Source organism: Vidua macroura, chromosome Z, assembly GCF_024509145.1.
Source record: "Vidua macroura isolate BioBank_ID:100142 chromosome Z, ASM2450914v1, whole genome shotgun sequence".
Classification (NCBI taxonomy): domain Eukaryota; kingdom Metazoa; phylum Chordata; class Aves; order Passeriformes; family Viduidae; genus Vidua; species Vidua macroura.
In genome coordinates, this window is record NC_071611.1 from 30,133,528 (window position 1) to 30,152,459 (window position 18,932).

The window sequence follows — 18,932 nt, forward strand, 5'->3', positions numbered from 1 at the left end:
CTAAACAATGAATTTTAGTAGCTCAAGTCAGCCAGGACACTTCTTTCATTAGAGTGCTGATTAATTGATTCTTCTACATTGTGAAAACAGTTCTTCCTGTTTCTACTGTCTTTGTGAAATTGACTTCCTGAAATCTGTAATCGATCTATTAGGTTCCTCTTTAAATATTTACTAACCTGTATTTTCCCAGTCCCATACGCACTAATACCAAATATATTTTTTTTTACATCATCAACAGAAAAATCCCCCTTCCCAGCCCCAAATAAACACGTCCTAGAGAATATGACATAAACTGAGCTCATTTCATATTTAGATCTATTCAATGTATTTCACTGGTACTGCAGTGCTTGGATTACTTCTGTTAAGACAGAAGTGGTTTGTGTAAGTTTCCACATCAATTTCAACCCATTTCAGTGTTTTCAGGTGCACGTGAGGGTATTGGCAGCATCTCTGGCAATTCTCTGTACCTCATTGCAGCCTAGGCAGCAGCTGAGATCTGATTCAATTTTAGGATCACTAACCTGAACTGAAATGATGACTAAGAGAGAGCGAACTCTATAGGAAGATTACAAAATTCTATTAGTCAAGCTCAAACCTGAGGCGTTTCATCCTGGAACTTCTGAGGATTAAGTATTACATACTCCCAGGCTTCTTGCATTTTTCCTAATAACTGATTGCTAATCACAGGTGTCTGAAAGGAAAAACTAAAGATGCCTCTCTGGAGTACCACAGTTTGGTGCTTCATCCCAGCCACTGTTTGCACATACATATTTAAAGTATTCTACCTACCTTTGTTTCAAGACTCATGCTCAAGTAACTCCCTATTGTGTCCATATCATCATTTAATGTGTTGATCTGATTTAGACATTTGACAGATTTATGTGCTTCCCTAAGGCAGAAACACCACTGAATCAGTGAAGAGTACTGACCTGTAACATCAAGCAGACATGAGACTGTGTGATTTCACTCAGTAGCCCTGAAAAATGTAAATTCCTGCCAGTTTCAACATTTTTATAAGTATTTTGCTGAATCAGGAGTTATCTCTAAGCATTCAGATAATCCCTGGTCCCTGGAATCACTATATGTTAAAGGATCTGTTTTGCTACTCTAATTATGGGCTTTAAACTCTTCAAAAAAAGGCTTGCCAAAAGCAGAACATCTACCATTCCACTTCAATCTCCACATTATACCTTTTTGAAGAGAACTGGCATAGCTTTTGCTTCTTCTGTGCTCTTTTTCATAGCTATTAGCCGAATTCTAAATAGAATGCTCAAAATTTGGATTACCTTCCTGCAGCTGAGATGTATTTAAAACTTAATTAAACTGGCAGTTTCTGTTTGCCAGCTGAAATACATTTAAGCACATTTTCATTCAATTTCAAAAGATGGAATTCCTTTCTGACAGCTTGTTACCTAATGCATTCCACCAGACTAGTGTCTTTCCAGCAAAAAAAACATATTTTATCTTTCTAAGGATATGCATTGATCTAAGTTCCAGTGTTCCTGTTTGAAATCTTGCCTGTCTTTGACTTAGAGTCTGCTGCTTGCGGTCTGTATTTGATGCAGAATTTTTACCTTGTGGGAGTGTGTGAGAATTTTGAATTTCAGTGGAACTAGGATTTTATTCACAAGTTTCATACTCTTATCTATTAGATTATTTTTGGTCATTTTCTGGTTTGTTTCTCTGACTTATAGATATTTTGCATCATATGTGGTGTCTACAGTGACATCTACATTTTCATCTGCAATTGTATGTTTGCAGTTGTTTGACATGGTGACATGTGATGTCTTTGCAGAAAAAAACCAGCTCTGCATTGTTTTCCTGGACAACAAGTAGGACATTTACTCTTATAGAAACCCTGATGGCAGAGCTGGCAGGCTTTGCTTCATTACTGTTGTACACTTTAAACTGCTGAATGCTCCCCCATATTTAAAGCATAATGCAGAAAAACATTTTCATAGTGACTTGTAAGTTACACAAGACTTTGCTTAGAAAAAAAAAAAACAGCAATGACAGAACTTTAGGACAATGGTCTTTAGAGTGGTGTGTGCCCCCCAAGGTATGCACAAGAAAATCTGTTGGAGCGTGGGAAGAGAATATTTTTGTACCATTAACAAATAAACTAATACTTTAAACTCTCTTTATTTTATTTTTATCTTATCTCTTTTATTTTATATTTTATGTCCATTTTATGCAGCTGTGGGCTGCAGGTTGATATTTTTGAAAAACACAAACCCTACTACACTTAGTATCCAGTGAACAGGTAAAGAGGTGTGACCACATACATGCACTCAGGGAAGTATTAGACATTTAGTCCAATTAAGAATCCTGTTGTGGAAAAAAGAAGATATTGCTTGTAGATATCCAAAACTTCTGGTCTCTTACACAAATCATGGTTTACCAGTCTAAAACCAAAAGTGTAGAGACAAATGCGCATCCTGGACCTTTGAAATCAGGCCATTACCATGACAAATCCAGAGAAAGATGTTAAATTACCACAACTGATCTTCCAGGAAGAAAATACCTGGCTAGTTTGCTTTATTCTAAATTCTTGGGAAAACTCCATCCTCGTGCAGAAATCTTGATTGCAATGACTGTGAGATGTGGACCTGTTGCAGCCAGTCCAAAGAAGTCTAGAGTTGATCAGAGGGCTGGAATGCTTCTCCTGTAAAGACAGTCTCAGACAGCTGGGGTTGTTCAGCCTAGAAAAGAGAAGGCTCTGGTGGGACCTTGTAGCACCCTCCAGTACTGAAAAGAGAGATGGAAAGGGACTTTTTAGAAATTCAAGGAGTGATAGGATAAAGGGGAATGGCTTTAAGCTAATGGAGGGTAGATTTAAATTGGATATTAGGAAGAAATTCATTACCAAAAGTGTGGTGAGGCACTGGAACAGGTTACTTGGAGAAGCTGTGAATGCCCATCTCCCAGAAATGCTGGAGGCCAAGCTGGATAAGACTCTGAGCAACCTTGTCTACAGAAGGTGATCCTGCTTGTGAATAACTCTCCCTGTGGACTAATAAATCTTTATTTATTTACAGAAATTAAAATACTTTTGATCAAGAGAAAATTAGAAAGAGAAATTCTAGCTTTGTACTTCTTTTACTATTCTTATCCATTTAAGAAATAAGGAATAAATTTGTGTCACCTAGCAATTATAAACATAAAAACAAAATGTTGAAAAAAAGCCTGTCCTCATTTAAGACAATGAAATTATCTTCAGTGCAAAACCATCTTGTTTTTAATATGATCAGAGCTTAACCTATTGCTTTTCTGTTTGAATTCTGAATATTTTTGGGGGAGCTGGCTTACCTATATATATCAGAGGGACATATCCACGCAAGCAGAACTATATGTTTTATGAGTATTACATATGTGCTTAAAATGCTTTGCAAAACCAGCATACTCAACTCTCTGGCTGAAATAAACAGCAGTTGAGGAAAGAAGAAAACAATTTGTTGTTTGATGAAGACTCTAATTCCAAGAATCCATTTATTAATTGATTTTTGCTTACCTCAGTCTTTATTTTAATGTAGTTCTGCAGAAAAACTGTATTGAGAAGCTGTCCATATACACTTGATAAACCTGTTGCCCTTACAGCTGTAGAACTTACACTAAAATCAGTGGTAGTTTCCCTGAAGCACAAGTTGCTTTAAGTTATGACTAACTACATTCCTGTTGTGGTCATTCTGTGAGCATCATCCTATGAGAAATTGTAAGATCCACCTCAGGTATGAAGGAAAACAGTAATCTAATATAGAATAATTAAACTAATAAAGATTTGCTTTCAGTGAATCTCAACAGAGGACAAATAAAAAATGGAAAAATATGTTAGAAAAAGTAGCATGTATATGCCATAACCAGAACTTTTGAGGCGGCCTTCATTACAATGGTCCCCAAAACAGCAGACAAACAGATTTTTACATAGGTCACAACAATTATAGAGTGAAAAAAAACCTGGTATATGCCCAAAGTCAGGAATGTAGCTCTAACAGAGGTGATCCTGTGAGTGAATAGTGATGCCTTCAGGGTTACAGGCATCATGGAGAAATAAATCATGATTGTCTCATAGAAGAGTTTGCAGTTGGTCTTGGATATATCCATTGGATTTTACTGGTCTTGGATATATGCATTTTTACACTACTTGTGCTTTAAAGGAATGACACTTTTGCACTCAGTATCTTGCATCTGGTGCTATCCCCTTCATTTGCATCTCATTAAGAAAGGTGGAACATGCTTAATTAGATTAAAAAGATACAACTATTATTGTGGTAGAGAGTAATCAAGAAACAATTCAACAACATCTTTTTTCAGTCTACCTTCTTTCTTCCATTCAACAAACTTAAACGTGGAACAACGGATTAATATGTAGAGCAGCCAAGATCTTCATGCTACACTCACTGACCAGCTTCAACAGCAATGAGTGCTACATTGTTGTTCGTGTCCATGTGACTGAGGATATTGAATTTTAGCTGTCACAGACTCCATTGAATCTAACTGTGTTCTCAGGTTTGTTATAATTTGTGGCCCTTACATTTTGATTTAACTATCCTGATTTACAGTAGCTAGGAAACCAAACTCAAACCTCTTAATAGTTAGATTTATTCCAAATAAATTCCACTGTTCTTAATCCAGGAACAATTTTCTAAACTTTTTAATTTAAATACTGATATGAATTTCCATCTGCCCTCTCAATTAAAAATATGGCCAGTGCTACTACTTCTTGAAAAGGCTTGAAATAGATTTCTCTACCTAACCACCAAAAAATGGGTGCAAGAGAAACCAAATACTGTACAGAAATAAAAGTTTGCTCCAAACTACCTTCACTGACTAAGGTAACTCAAGGAGAGAGAAAAGCTGTTTATAGAAGTAGCTACTGATAATGCTCTTCTGAATTTGTTACTGGAAACAGTAACTAAATTACCTCCTCAGGTGAATATTTCACATTTATCAAAGTGAAACCTCTTGGGAAAAAGAATTTTACAGGCTTTTTCCTAATGGGACAATGTTTGAAGAATCACAACAGAGAAATATGAGACAGATAAAATAGGAATATAGAAGTTATTTCTAGGCTTTTCTTAGTGTACAAATAGAAAGCTTGCTATTAAAAATGTAAAAACTCGTTTATAATCCTTTACACAATATATACTACTCAAACTTTGCCAAATACTAAATAAGGGCCAAGAGCACAATAGCCTTTCTTTTTAAACCTGATGTTTTAATTACCATAATTACATTAAGATAAAAAATGTATAGAAAGATATATGAACAGATCATGTCTTGTTATTGAATATATATTAATCATTAACTGTAGGGGACTGCAAAATCTCTCAAAATTTCTTCAGTAGGTATGTAGTGCATAATTGCTCAGTGGGGGCTTATGCCTTCCTGTTGAACTCAAATTTGTGGTCACTCAACCATCATTTGCCTTGAGGAGCGGAGCTTCTCCCCACTGCAGTAATTTCTATACAACCAACTTGACTTTTTACATTCAAGTGCTGGGGAGCAAATGATGTTTGGATCCCAGGAGACAGGATTCCTGGTGATAGAAAGGAAGGATAGGCATTTATCACTTTTTGAACCTTATTTACTTACCTACCACTTAGTGAATGACCAGGTAGTATCAGAGAAGCATAGAATCATCAAGGTTGGAAGAGACTTCTAAGATCTATCATGTCAAACCGTCTGCTCAGCACCACCACTGTTACCTCTAAATCACTAAACTATTGTAAATGCAGGTAAAACCAGTGGGAAGAAATGATGATGTCTGATTCCAGTTCAGAAGGCTGAATGATTTCTTTATTATAACTATACTATAATATACTAATATACTATTAAAAGGAGATACTAAAACTAGAAACCTGCTTGTTCTAACTACCATATCTAACTCACTCACAACTCGTGACCCTCTGTCGAGAGTCCAGACACAAGTGGATTTGATTGGCCATCAGGCTCAAACAATCCTCACCAGAATCCAATCAAGCAATCACCCCAGGTAAAAAATTCACCAAACACATTCCATACGGGAAAACAAGGAGCAGAAATAGAAATTGTTTTCTCTTTCTCTCCTCTGTGCTCCTCTATGAAAAATCCTGAAAGAGAGAAGGATATGCCTGCAACACTAAACCATATTGCCCAGCAGCTGATCCAGATACCTCTTAAACAACTCCAGGGATGGTGACTCCACTCTCTCCCTGGGAAACCTATTCCAATGCCTGACCACCCTAACAGTGAAAAAATATTTTCTAATATCTAATCTGAATCTCCCCCGTCTCAGCTTAATGACATTTCCTTTAGAACTCTCACTGCAGGCAGTGTAGGGGAGACCAGCCCTCACCAGGCTACACCTTCCTTTCAGGGAATTCTAGGGAGCAGTGAGGTCCCCCCTGAACCTCCTCTTCCTGAGACTAAACAAACCTAGCTCTCTCAGCCATTCAGCAAATGATGGAGACACTCTTTGAGTCTCCTTTAGTCAACCATGTATTTATAGAAACCATTTTTATTTTTAAGTGTAGTAGCCAAATCAAGTTGTAGTTGGACTTTGTCCCTTCTAATCTTTTCCCTGCATGACCTTGTGACATCCTTGTAGTTGTCCCAAGTCACGTGACCTTCCTTCTAGAGTCAAGAGATTCTCTTTTTTTTCCCCAGGTTCCCACCTAAGCTCTTTGCTCAGTCAGGATGCTCTTTTTCTCTGATAACATGTCTTCCTACACCTTGAGACAGACTGCTCCTTAATATGTCACAATTCCTTTTTAAAATATATTAGCTTTCCTGAACTCCTTTGCCTTCCCGGTCTGAGTTCCATGGGACTCTGTCAGTCAATCTCCTAAACAGGTTAAAGTCTGCCCACCGGAAATCCAAGGAGAAAGGTGCCCTTCTTTCCTTCAGCCAATACAGAAACCTCCAACATTTCTGTTGCTCCTGACAGCCACTGAGCAGCACATCACCCATCTTCCTCTGTTCACAAACAACAGGTCCAGCAGAGCACCTCCTCAGGTAGGCTCATTTTCCAGTCGTATAAGGATGTTCTCTTCCACACACTCCAAGAACCTCCTGGATGCTTCCTCTCTGCTTTGTTGCATTTCCAGCAGACCTCTGGCACGCTGACATCCCCCATGTGTACAAGGGCTGGTGACTGTTCTGGCAGCTGCTTGCAGAACGCCCCCAAGTGCCCATTCTCCGCAGCTGGCTGGTCTGCAACAGAGTCCTGCAGACCTGTGCCCTGTGACCTTCCTCAGTCTTCACCCAGAGGTTCTCAGCTGTCGTCTTCATCATCACCAATATCAATACAATCAAAGCACTCCCTAATACACAGTGCTATACCTCCACTTCCCTTGCTTCACCTGTCTCTTCTAAAGAGCTTATAGAGCTATAGAGCTTATAGCTGCAGGACTCCAGTCATGAGAATCATCCCACTACGTTTCCATTGTAGAAATCACCACAGAGAAGGATGCAGCCTCACTTTAAAACATGAAACTCTAAATGAACATACAAGACTTAAGACACAAAATGGAATATAGTGCAGAGGAGGACTGATAGAAAGTGAACAGTAGATGTGTGGCTCCAGTGGTAATTTTCATGGAGCTGTCCTTAGAAAAAACTAAGAATAACTTGTACAGTTAATGAATAAAGGATATTTTTTCTGAGTTTACATAATCAGTGTTGAGTGGGGAAAAGTAGAATGCTCCACAGGGGAAGAAATAAAGAGGCTTTTGCCTTGTTCCTTTTTTTTTTTTTTCTAAAGGAGATGGACAGAAACAGGTAAAACCTGGCATTTTACTCTCCCCTCTGGAGAAGTGGAAAAATTAATTGCTCCTCTCAGGGATTTAATTCTACTCTTCTTTATAGTAATGCAATTGTGTATTGCACCAGACTGCAAGTTAAAAAAAGTTTGTCTAGCCTTTCATGACTAACATAAAATTTGTCTTATCAAGAAAAACTGTGATGACCCTTGAGGGATACATGATGTACTGGATGCATAAAACATATTGTGACTCCTTTGTATGAACAGTCATTAAGAGAAAATGATTGAAGAGAATGGAGAGGAAGGGTCTGGTTTATTAAAATTTTCTTAACACTTTATTTTCAGTTGTTTTTGTTTTTATTCTTGTTCTTGCTTTTGTTTTTGTTATTTTTTAATAGTGGCAAAGGTACTAGTGCTACAGTGATGATTTCTTTATGCAAGTGATTGGAGACAGCCTATAATCAAATTAAAAAGCTGCTAGCTTTACAACTGAGTTCATTGCAATATGTGCCTATGGGCAAGCTTTTACTTCTCAAAAAGCCTGCTTGTAGATGAAGATTCCTAGAAGTTTTAGCAGGATATTGCACTACAATTACACAGTTGTAATGTGCCATTCAGAGAATTTTGAGGGTCTCAAAATCTGATTTCATCTGCTCAGGTGAGATTAAAACCAAGGGACCCCTAATTAGGTAATCTCAGGCTAAAAGAAACCATTAGTTTTTACTTATTTTGAGCTTAACTGAGTGACGACAGAAACTGTGAAGAGGGAGTTCAGATGACTCAACTAGGAAGGGAATGTTGAATATCTGTAGTACGTGTGATAGAGGTCCTGAGAGAACAGAAATTTTGCTTAGAGTTTAGGAATTTATAAAGAGTGATTAATGGGATAGGAGACCAGAGGGAGGAGGAAAAAAAGCCAACCCAAAAACACTGGGAAAGACTTAATGCCATCAAAGAACAGCATCAGCACTCAGGATACAGCATGAACCTCCCATACTCTTGCACTAGTATTAAGATCAGATCTCGCTTCAATATAGCTTCATGAGTTTTGTTCCATTGTAGCAGACAGGATCTGCATGGCTTGTCTTGATAGCAACCTCACTCATTAGGTTATATAATGTGTTACTCTTTGTGCTTTCAAGTGCCATGATTAGCCAACATACCTATTTGCCCACATTGTATGTTTTTCTTTGCTAATCTCCTTCAAGGCCATCTGGTGAATAGACTGGAAATGAGGCTGGGGACAGTGGCCTGAGCTACTCATTGGTATCCTGGACTTCTTCACTGTTTGCTTCCCTGGTCAACCTAAGAGGGCCCACATTGTTGCTGTGATGAACACATAGAACTGATTGTTTCCTAGCAACACTGAGGACACATCTACAATCTGTCTGGATTCACTGAACTATGTCCGGCAGGTTTATTCTGAACTGGCTTAATCCCATACAAACACAACTAAGACAGGTTGGCAGTGCTGCCTTTCATCACTCTATACCCAAAGCGCCAGGATTTTTAAAACTGTTTGAAAATAGACAGCAATTTCCTGAGGGGAAAAAAAATTTCTCTGCTAATGGAATTGAGTAGCTGGCTTTGGTAAGAAAAAGCTAAGAAACACTCTTCTTAATACTTGATCATGGAAGGATTAAGGGGCTGCATGTTCAAGGCATCAACTTTTGTGTGTCTGTTTTTTGTGGGTCGCTGAACTCCATTTGTTACATAGGAACACTGTGTGATTAACTTAACCTGAAGCCCACTACTTAGTAGGGTGTTTAAAAAGTTAATGAGCAGCAACGATGAATGAACCCTTATAAACTGACAGCAGGTAGCGGATGCTGCTGAGGGGGCATTTCTGCCTTACACTGTCCCTGGCTGTACACTCCAGCTGCCTCAAGCACTAGCATTTGTGCATGGCACAGAGGCTGTACCAGGAATACTCATACAAAAAGAAGGCATTGGCAGCTGAATAATTCCTCAAGAGAACATTTACTTCCAGCAAAAAAACCCACAAATTTTCTCCTTGACAGGCCCCAGATTCTTTGGAATACATGATGGTTTACTACTATGGTGCCAACTAGTGCTCTAGATAAAGGAGATTAATAGATCAGCAAAGACAATATCCTCATGGTCTTTGTCAATGTCACAGTCTGTGTGGGCCTCTCTAACTCCATGTGATTCATCTCTGTATAGATAAAGCAAATTGTTTTTCATTTGAAAGGATAAAGTTAGTTTGCAAAGACTAGACATTTATTGTCTGTACATCAGCCCTGCTTTGTTCCAAAAGTTGTATTTTTAAAATAATAGTATTATATTAATTTCAATGTGAGAAAATTGAAATGAAATCATAATAAAATATATATTTTTTTAATTGACATGGACTAATATACTACTGAACTGCAGACACTACTGTTGAGCTCCAGCCAGTGTGCATAAAATTGGAGAGTTTATATCCTTTATAAGCAATAACTTTGAAATTCTAGCTTCTGTCTTTGTTGATAAGGAGACACTGGTGCTATGTAATTTACTTTTAATCTAATGTAGTATTGAAGTTCTGACATAATAAGAGCAGAAGAAGTCATCAGTTGTTACACTTGTAACTCAATTGTAAGATTCATATACCTTAATTTAGTTTGGAAAATACTGATAAACTCATTTAGATTGGCCTGAAACTTAAAGGTGAGGCCTGTAGAGGTCCAGTTAGAGATGTTTTTTCATAACATTGTTCTTACAGAATAATTTTTTGTCTCCTCTGAAGTGAAATACGATACATATATAAAAATGGCAGAAATTATCTTTGCAATAAAATTCTTTAGAGCATAAATCTTACACTAAAATTTATTTGAAAACCCTTTAATGTTAATTGTATTGAATTCCTTCTCATTTAGAAGCTAATCTTTTTTGGAGAGAGGGCATGGGGTAAGGATAACAAACAACAAAAAAACTTGAGCATGTCTGCTAAAATGTATTCATAAATAAAGTCACTAATGAGAGAAAAACTAGAAATTATTACAAAGCTTAGACTATATCGGCACTCCTTGTTTAAACAGTTATGCAAATATTGTATAAAACTTATGAAAATTGCCTAAGATCTAGAACACTCCTGTAAGTGGGTATGTATTTTCTGCAAATAGTTTAAGCTAGTAATGCATTTTGCTGTAAGAGGAATGTGAATATAAAGTAAATGCATTAAATAATCTTAATTAGCTATAAGAAAAAGCCAGATTTAACCAAGAAGTTCCTCAGTGCTAGTCAGCAATTTTAGAATTGTATATTGGATGTTATTAAGATTATTTATTTTGTAAACATTGAGAAAATATGAATTGCTACTGAGTATTTTTAATTAGATTGCAAATATCAGAACACAGTTTAAAAAAAAACCATTCAGGCAACATTCTGGATTCTTGAGACTGCATTGCACCACACAGGTGATTCTTAACCAGCCTCTAATGCACCAGTTCTGTGCATTGCTGCCCCTTGTCTCTGACACGGGTGTGCTGATAAAAACCTCAACAGAGCTGGAACATTGCTTTGTTCCCCACAGCATGATTAGAGATGACTAAGTAGATTCTCCCAAAGTTCCTCTGAAGTCAAATTCATTCTTAGCAGCTTTACTATCAAGAATGTGCACAAATGGTTGAAAGACATTCTCACAGCTCTTCCTTCATCACAGGTGCACTGTGTTACAGAAGGGGCAACACAGAAAATGTAGCCTAAATTCAAGTTTTCAGAGAATGTCAAAATTCTGAGAAGTCTCCATAAACTTATGAAAACTTACATTCAAATACACATACTTGAAAGTCTCTTTACTTCACAGAAGGAGAATATAAAAGCAAATATCCTCTGAAATTGATCTTTTACTTCTGGACTTGAATAAAAGCTGTCCAATGATTTAGATAGCAGGCACCTCTAGTAACTTTTTCACTTCACTGATATTGCTTGAATATACATAACACTCATTTTAGATGAAATGTTTACCTTCTCTTCTATTACTTCTGAGAGTGCTACGTGAAATGGTTTATCCCCTTTTGCTGAGTTATGCTGTAATTTTAGTTACTACTGTAAGGTCTTGGCAGAGAAAGGCAAAAGTACCAAATAAATACATGTGTATGTTATAAATAATTACTGTCTGTCAAATAAAAATAATGACCATAAGAGTTGTGGTAAGGCAGCTGAATGGAAAGAGAATAGGACACAGGAACTTACCATCAGCCCACTGTTTTCTATTATGACAGTGTCAAGTGGGATATCTGAAGCAATGGAAAATATGGTCAATACCACAGGAAAAAAAATAGACAGGCATTTCAGCATTCTGAGATGGTAGTTATTCCTGCTTCTTACAGATTATTCCTCTGGGTTGACAGGCCCAGATTACTGATCTGGTTATAAATATGCAATAAAAAAGGAACGGAAATCTGACTGGCTTTGGTGCAGAGCCACCTGAAGCTGAAATTGCAGCATGTGATCCCAGCTGTACCTCGAGACATCTCAGAGCCATGAAGCAGTGCTGCTGCTTAGACATGTCTGCCATGAGCTAGCAGATCTTTCCAGGCCTAACCTTGGGTGCCATTGTTCTGTGTTTGCAGAACTGGGAGTGTTAAGGAGCAGCTTGAGAGATATCTCAGTACTTTGCAGCACTTAACTCAGGGCTGAATCTAAGTGACGTGCCCATGCTGTAGACTCTGTTAGACCCCGGATGATTCTTGCAGGACCACAGGAATGTCTCATTGCTGCACAGCTCCTAGTGGGCCACAGGTTGCCAGCTCTTAGCTGGCTGGACAGGGCTCCGTGGACAATTATCTGGCCCACTTTCTTGCTCTAAAAGAGGAAAAAAATATTAAAGGTGATTCAGAAGTTGAAAATTTCTGCTTCCTTGTTGTGTTATTGTACTGGCTTTGTAGTGTATTTACTCTGATTAGACTAATTATAGGATTCATTAATTTTTTATCCTGTTCAGAAATATGAGTTTGACTATCCAGGATTTCACAAGCTAGCTATATCCAGAGATAGGACACAGGGAACAGTTCTACTACTGGTAGCAAAAGTCACTTAGTTTCCTAGCTGATTCATCTTGTCTACGAAGTCAGGGCTAAAGAGTTTACCAAATCTGGACTCATTTTGATCCAGAATAGCTTGGCTGAGAGCTATGCAGGTATTACACTAGCTTTGACCTTAAGATTTTCAGTCACCTTCTAATATATTTTGGTTTTTTACAGGAGAAAGGTTAAATTTTTTACACTACTGTGAAATATTTGATGCTTTATGAAATGTGCGAGCAGATATCCTGAAGTGGATCTTATGGTGAAATGCATGTCCTTGTGTGAAAAGGATGTATTTCAATGATACAGCTACTTCAGACACTAAGTTCCTGTTCGCTTCTCTGTATTTTAAAGTTACAGCTTTTTTTCAGAAGGATTTTTGAGCTGTGTGGAGTAGTAAGAATTCCTTTTGACTACACTTACAAGATGCCTGAATAGAAAATTCAAGAAGGCACTATAGGTTGCCTTTAGTCACATGTTTCCCTTCACCTGTTTGGAGCCTCTCTCACAGAAAACTGTACACACTTTATCAGTTTCAGTGACCTGAAATAATTAATTTCCTTGTCTCCCTCGTTCCTTAGTCCCTTTCATTTAGAAAGCATTACTGGGATATAATTTCTTGTATATCACAAATACCGTATTTTATCATGGTGAAAAGTTAGAAAAAACCAAAAAACCTGAGATTCATATGCTTTTCAAACCAAAGTGTAATAAGCAACCACAGGAACAAAAAGTTGTGATCTACTTGTGTCATTTCAGTTTTACTTTGACAAATACATAACACAGTCATAATCTGAGACCATCAAGAATATGTAGCCTCTTTCTATTCTTGAAAAGTGTAGAACGAAATTGCTCAGAAAATACTGTTTTGACACCATTGTTAATGCTTTTTCTTTTTGTACTTACTGAGGACCCCATTGTTTGCTGCAGCTGTATCTTAACTGAATAATATGAATGTTTTAATTTGACTTTTTAAGGCTGTGTGTGTTAAGTTTTCATTTACTCTCAGGTCAGGTTGGACTGTATGAGGATATGGTTTTCCTTAAGAATTTCCCTAGGTACTTTACCTAGGTTATCTAAAGACATTAGGACATCATTTAGTTGCTTAAAAGTTTAAGTGGAATTTTGGTGTTTAAATGTTTAGTAGGATTAAAGACACTCTCACATCAAAAGAGTGAATTTTCCCTTCTTCTACATCTTCCACCTCCTACTCCCTCCCCTTCATCCACGCTTGCCTAAATTGCTTCTCAATTTAATTCTGAGAGAAATTACTTTCAAATCCTGAAAAAAATAAAAAATTAAAGCTGCTTTAAAATATTTCAGTTGAAAAAGGACCCTGTCAACCTTTTCTCATTGGGTTTCTCGCCAAAATGTGTCTGGGATTGACTTCACTTGGCCGTGTCAGCACAAAACATTTCTGGAAACAGTTTCCCCAAGAGCATGCCTCCCCTCTGGCTTTGAAATGCTAATTTCAAGATAATCTAATTAGGCTAATGACTTGTCCACCACCATGCAAGAAGGTTGGGTGAAATTTCCCTGCCTCCCAGACTTGTGTTTCTATTTATTTTATTATTTTATTTTATTTTATTTTATTTTATTTTATTTTATTTTATTTTATTTTATTTTATTTTATTCCATGCATTTGAGAGGACATTTAAAAGAAAATAGGTGTTGCTAGTGAAGCTGTAATGCATACTTATATATTGATTACATTTCGTCTGTGTCTCAACAGCATTAAGTCTTCATTCAGTAGGACGCAGATCTTGTCTCAGCGATCGGCTGAGACGAAAGGCATGCAAGGGTGCAGCTCTGATCTACTAATCCAGCTAATCTCTATGTTTTGGTCATTTACAGAGGGGATCACAGGCCTAGGGGCAGAGAAATGCAGTCTTGACCCCTTGTAAAAAGGAACTGGCTGGAATCTGTCCAAATGTTTTGAAGCTGCAAATTCGACTTGAAGTGTTAACTGAGAGAAGATGAATGAAACCTGAGGGTGTGCAAAGCAGACTCTGTGAACTCTGTGAACTCTGTGAACCTCATCTCAAGTTTGATCAAGAATCAGAAAAATCTTCCTGTTAAGCAATTACTTGTTTGGCTTTTTGCATCTACTGAGCTTACATTGCAGAATTACAGAGCACAATGAAAGATAACTAAAAATACTGAGCTGCAAGATAGTAGAAAACCTATTACAGAGTTATGTTGGAGAGCTTTTGTTTGCCTTCCACGGACAGAGAGAAGCCTATAAACATCACCACTATTTTTCTTTTTTTCAATAGCAGATTCTTCCCAGGTTTGTGATTGTTAGTTCTATTTGCTGGATAATAACTGAATTGCTTAAGATATGCCAATCCGACACTCTTTTATTTAAGATTACTCTCAGTAGTATGTTTCTCATTTCACTTTTAGACACAGCATTTCCCCTCCTATTGGACTGAACTACAACTTACAATGTTTTCTGATTTGGGATTTCTTCAGTAATTTTTACCATTTATTTTTGTTGCTGTTGCTGCTGTTACTGTCGTGCGAGCACAGTCGTTTCTCTAGTGTGCTGTACCGTAATTCGCCCGTCGGAAGGGGCGGGCGGCAATGCTGCCGCTCGTTCTACGGGGAAGTGGGCGGGCGGGCCGGCAGCCGCGCACCGGCGCGGAGCCCCCGCCGGCGGGGCGTTGGGCCGAGGGCATGAACCATCACCAATTTGGCTTCCATCGTTACAACACTAATCAGCGGCTGAGCAGGAGCCCTGTCGGGCTGTACAGGGGTCCCTCCCGAGACACACAAGAGCGCTGCCTCCCGCGCTCCCGCTTCCCTGCGCCCTCACGGCCGGTGCCGCTCCTCGGGCACCCCCAGCAGCTCGCCGCGGCGGCCGGGCAGGGTCGAGCCTCACGGCCGGGCCTGTCCTGTCCCGGCGGTGCCCGGCCGAGCCCCGCGGGAGGCGCGCCCTCGGGCGGCCAGCGCCTGCCTGCAGGTGGCGATCGGCACCTCCAGCGCCCCCCGTTTGTCACCGCCAGCCCCGGGCAAGTCCGGGTGTGCGCTGCCCCCCGCCGCAGCGGCTGTGCCTGCTCGCAGAATGCCCTCTCCCCTTCCCTCCTCTGCGCTCCACCCCGGCGCTGGTCCTGAGTGGTAGCCCAGAGCCACCGCTGCCGGGCGCGGAGCTGGGAAACGATTTGTAAAGGGCGATTTGTAGGAGGGAGAGTCGTGGAGAATTTATCTGCGGTGTCACTCCAAACAGGAGGGGGCGAAGGGGACTGACATCTGCGCCCACCCGACCATGGCGACCCAGCGAGGCCACCGCGGAAGGGGGGGGAGAACGGGGAGGGGAGGGGCGAGAGTAAGGAGGGAGGGAGGAGAGGGTAGGAAGCTAGGGGAACGCGGAGATGCAGAACAAGGGGGAACGGCGCGGGTGAGCGGCAGAGCGAGGGGCAGAATCTCGGCAAGCGGTGGCAGGAGGGCCGCCCCCACCGCGCGGGGCTGCGCGCTGGGCAGAGGCGGCGAGGATGGGCGGGCGCGGGGCGGCTACGGCAGCCGCCGTCCTCCGAGCTTCGGCCGCCTCCCGCCGCGCTATATAGGGGAGGGAGGGGTGATGGAGCGGGGGGTGCCCGGCGTGGCGAAACCGCACGGGGTGCCGATGCCTCCTGCCAGGGGAGCACACAAGTGACCGGCATCTCTTCTCATGTCTGTCTCCTGAAGCGACCCCCCCCACCCCCGCCCGGCATGGATGTGGCCAACAATACTACCTCCCCAGCGCGCTCCCCCGAGGGGACAAGCGGCCCTGGGGTCGCCGAGATGACCCTGGGCTACCAGGTGCTCACCTCCCTGCTCCTGGGCACGCTTATCCTGTGCGCCGTGAGTGGCAACGCCTGCGTGATCGCAGCCATCGCCCTGGAGCGCTCCCTGCAAACCGTGGCCAACTATTTGATCGGTTCGCTGGCCGTCACCGACCTCATGGTGTCCGTGCTGGTGCTGCCCATGGCGGCCCTCTACCAGGTGCTGAACAAGTGGACGCTGGGGCAGGTCACCTGCGACATCTTCATCTCGCTGGATGTGCTTTGCTGCACCTCTTCTATCCTGCACCTGTGTGCCATCGCTTTGGACAGGTACTGGGCCATCACGGACCCCATTGACTATGTTAACAAGCGAACTCCCCGGCGGGCGGCCGTGCTCATCAGCCTGACCTGGCTTATCGGCTTCTTGATATCCATCCCGCCCATGCTGGGCTGGAGGACGCCGGAGGACCGCTCGAACCCCGACGCCTGCACCATCAGCAAGGACCACGGGTACACCATCTATTCCACCTTCGGCGCCTTCTACATTCCGCTTCTTCTCATGCTGGTTCTCTACGGTCGCATCTTCAAGGCGGCACGCTTTAGGATCCGCAAGACAGTAAAGAAAGCAGAGAAGAAAAAAATCGCTGACACCTGCCTCACTCTCTCTCCGGCCGCCGTGAAGAAAGGCAACGGGGAGCCCGGCAAAGGCTGGCGGCGGACTGTAGAGCCCAAGCCCGGCGCTTGTGTCAACGGCGCGGTGCGGCAGGGCCAGGACGGGACCGCCCTAGAGATCATTGAGGTCCAGCACTGCAACAGTTCCTCCAAGACTCACCTGCCGCTGCCCAGCGAGGCGTGCGGCTCCCTACCGCTGCCCTCTTTCGAGAGGCGCAACGAGAAGAACACGGAAGCCAAACGGAGAATGGCTCTGTCCCGGGAGAGGAAGACTGTCAAGACTCTGGGCATCATTATGGGCACCTTTATCCTCTGCTGGCTGCCGTTCTTCATCGTGGCCCTGGTCCTGCCCTTTTGTGACAGTAAGTGCTACATGCCCGAGTGGCTGGGGGCAGTCATCAACTGGCTGGGCTATTCCAACTCCCTTCTCAATCCCATTATCTATGCCTATTTCAACAAAGACTTCCAAAATGCTTTTAAGAAAATTATCAAGTGCAAATTTTGCCGGCAGTGAAGCCCACCGCTCCGGGACGGAGCAATGGGGTCGTGTTACTTCCTCCACCCCCCTGCCCCGAGCCGCAGTGTGCCCCCGCCCAGCCCCTGCACAGCCCTTCCGAAGGGCGGGGGACTCCGGCATCCCCGCTCCGCGCAGCACGCCCGAGTCACACGCTTTACGCCCGCCGGACAAGCCCTGCGGGTCACGGCAGGGCTCCGCTGGGAACGACGGGGGACGCCCGGCCCGGGAGGGCTCCGCGGCCGCCCTCGTCTCTCCCGGCGTCCGCTGCCGAGCGCCGGCGCTCCCGCCTCCCTCCCACTCTCCATCGTTCTGGGTAGACTTAGGGTTTGCAGGTCGTTGCTTGTGGTGGCTTGTAAACCACAGTGTCTGCCCGAGTAGCATCGGTAAAACAAAACCACCCTATGCAGGAAACCGCCGTGTCGGGGATTATTCTTGGATTTACGAGGCGACGGCAGTTGACTGGTCGACCACTGGACCGACCTCGGTCTGGGGGTGTGAGTATGGAGGCTGAAGGCGACTCCTCGAGCGGAGGAAGGAGCTTTGGGCGCTTTGCTTCCCTGTTTGTGAAACCCTCAAGTGGATGTTCTTGGAGGAAAACCGCCCGTGTTTGGTAATCTTGCAAAGTACTTACAGCAACGTCCTCGTCTGCGTTACGTGTGCCTGACATCCCTCCTGGTATGCTAGAACCTGCCAGTTCACCGGGGTTCCCTTTGTTACAACACAGGGAAATTATGGGACTTAAAATCCCAACCGCACGCCTCATTATATATGGAGATTTATGGGGATTATTTTTTTTAAATGCCTTGTACCGGGTGTTTCCCATCAAGGAAAGGCTTGGCGCCGTGCCGTGCGACTGTCCATGAGTACACCGCGCACGCAACGGCACAGGGAGTTTAAGCAGCCTGCGAAGTAGCGTTTCATTCTTTCTTTCTTTTTTTTTTTTTTTTTTTTTTTTTCTTCCTTAAGCCGCTGGAAAGTTTCTCCTGTTCTCCTGAGACATTGCGGTTGCTTTGGAGTCAGTCAGCTGGGACACATTTTGCTCGGGAGAAAAAAAAAAAAAGAGAAAGAAAGACAAAAAACAACAAAACGATCCAAACCTATCAACCAAAACATTGCCATGTGCTCCTTGGCAGTAGGGGAGGGGCCGAGAGCATCAGCCAGCGGCAGTCGCAAGTGGGGAAAACAGCATCTCGCCGCAGAGAAGGGAT

At 42.1% G+C, this 18,932-nt stretch overlaps 1 protein-coding gene across 1 annotated transcript; it reads left to right on the forward strand.

Annotated features, from left to right (window-relative positions):
• The first annotated feature begins 16,482 nt into the window (after positions 1-16,482).
• On the forward strand, positions 16,483-18,628 carry HTR1A (5-hydroxytryptamine receptor 1A). The gene has a single exon (XM_054003376.1). The coding sequence runs from the start codon at positions 16,483-16,485 to the stop codon at positions 17,719-17,721; it is 1,239 nt and encodes a 412-aa protein (XP_053859351.1). The 3' UTR covers positions 17,722-18,628.
• Positions 18,629-18,932: the final 304 nt, after the last annotated feature.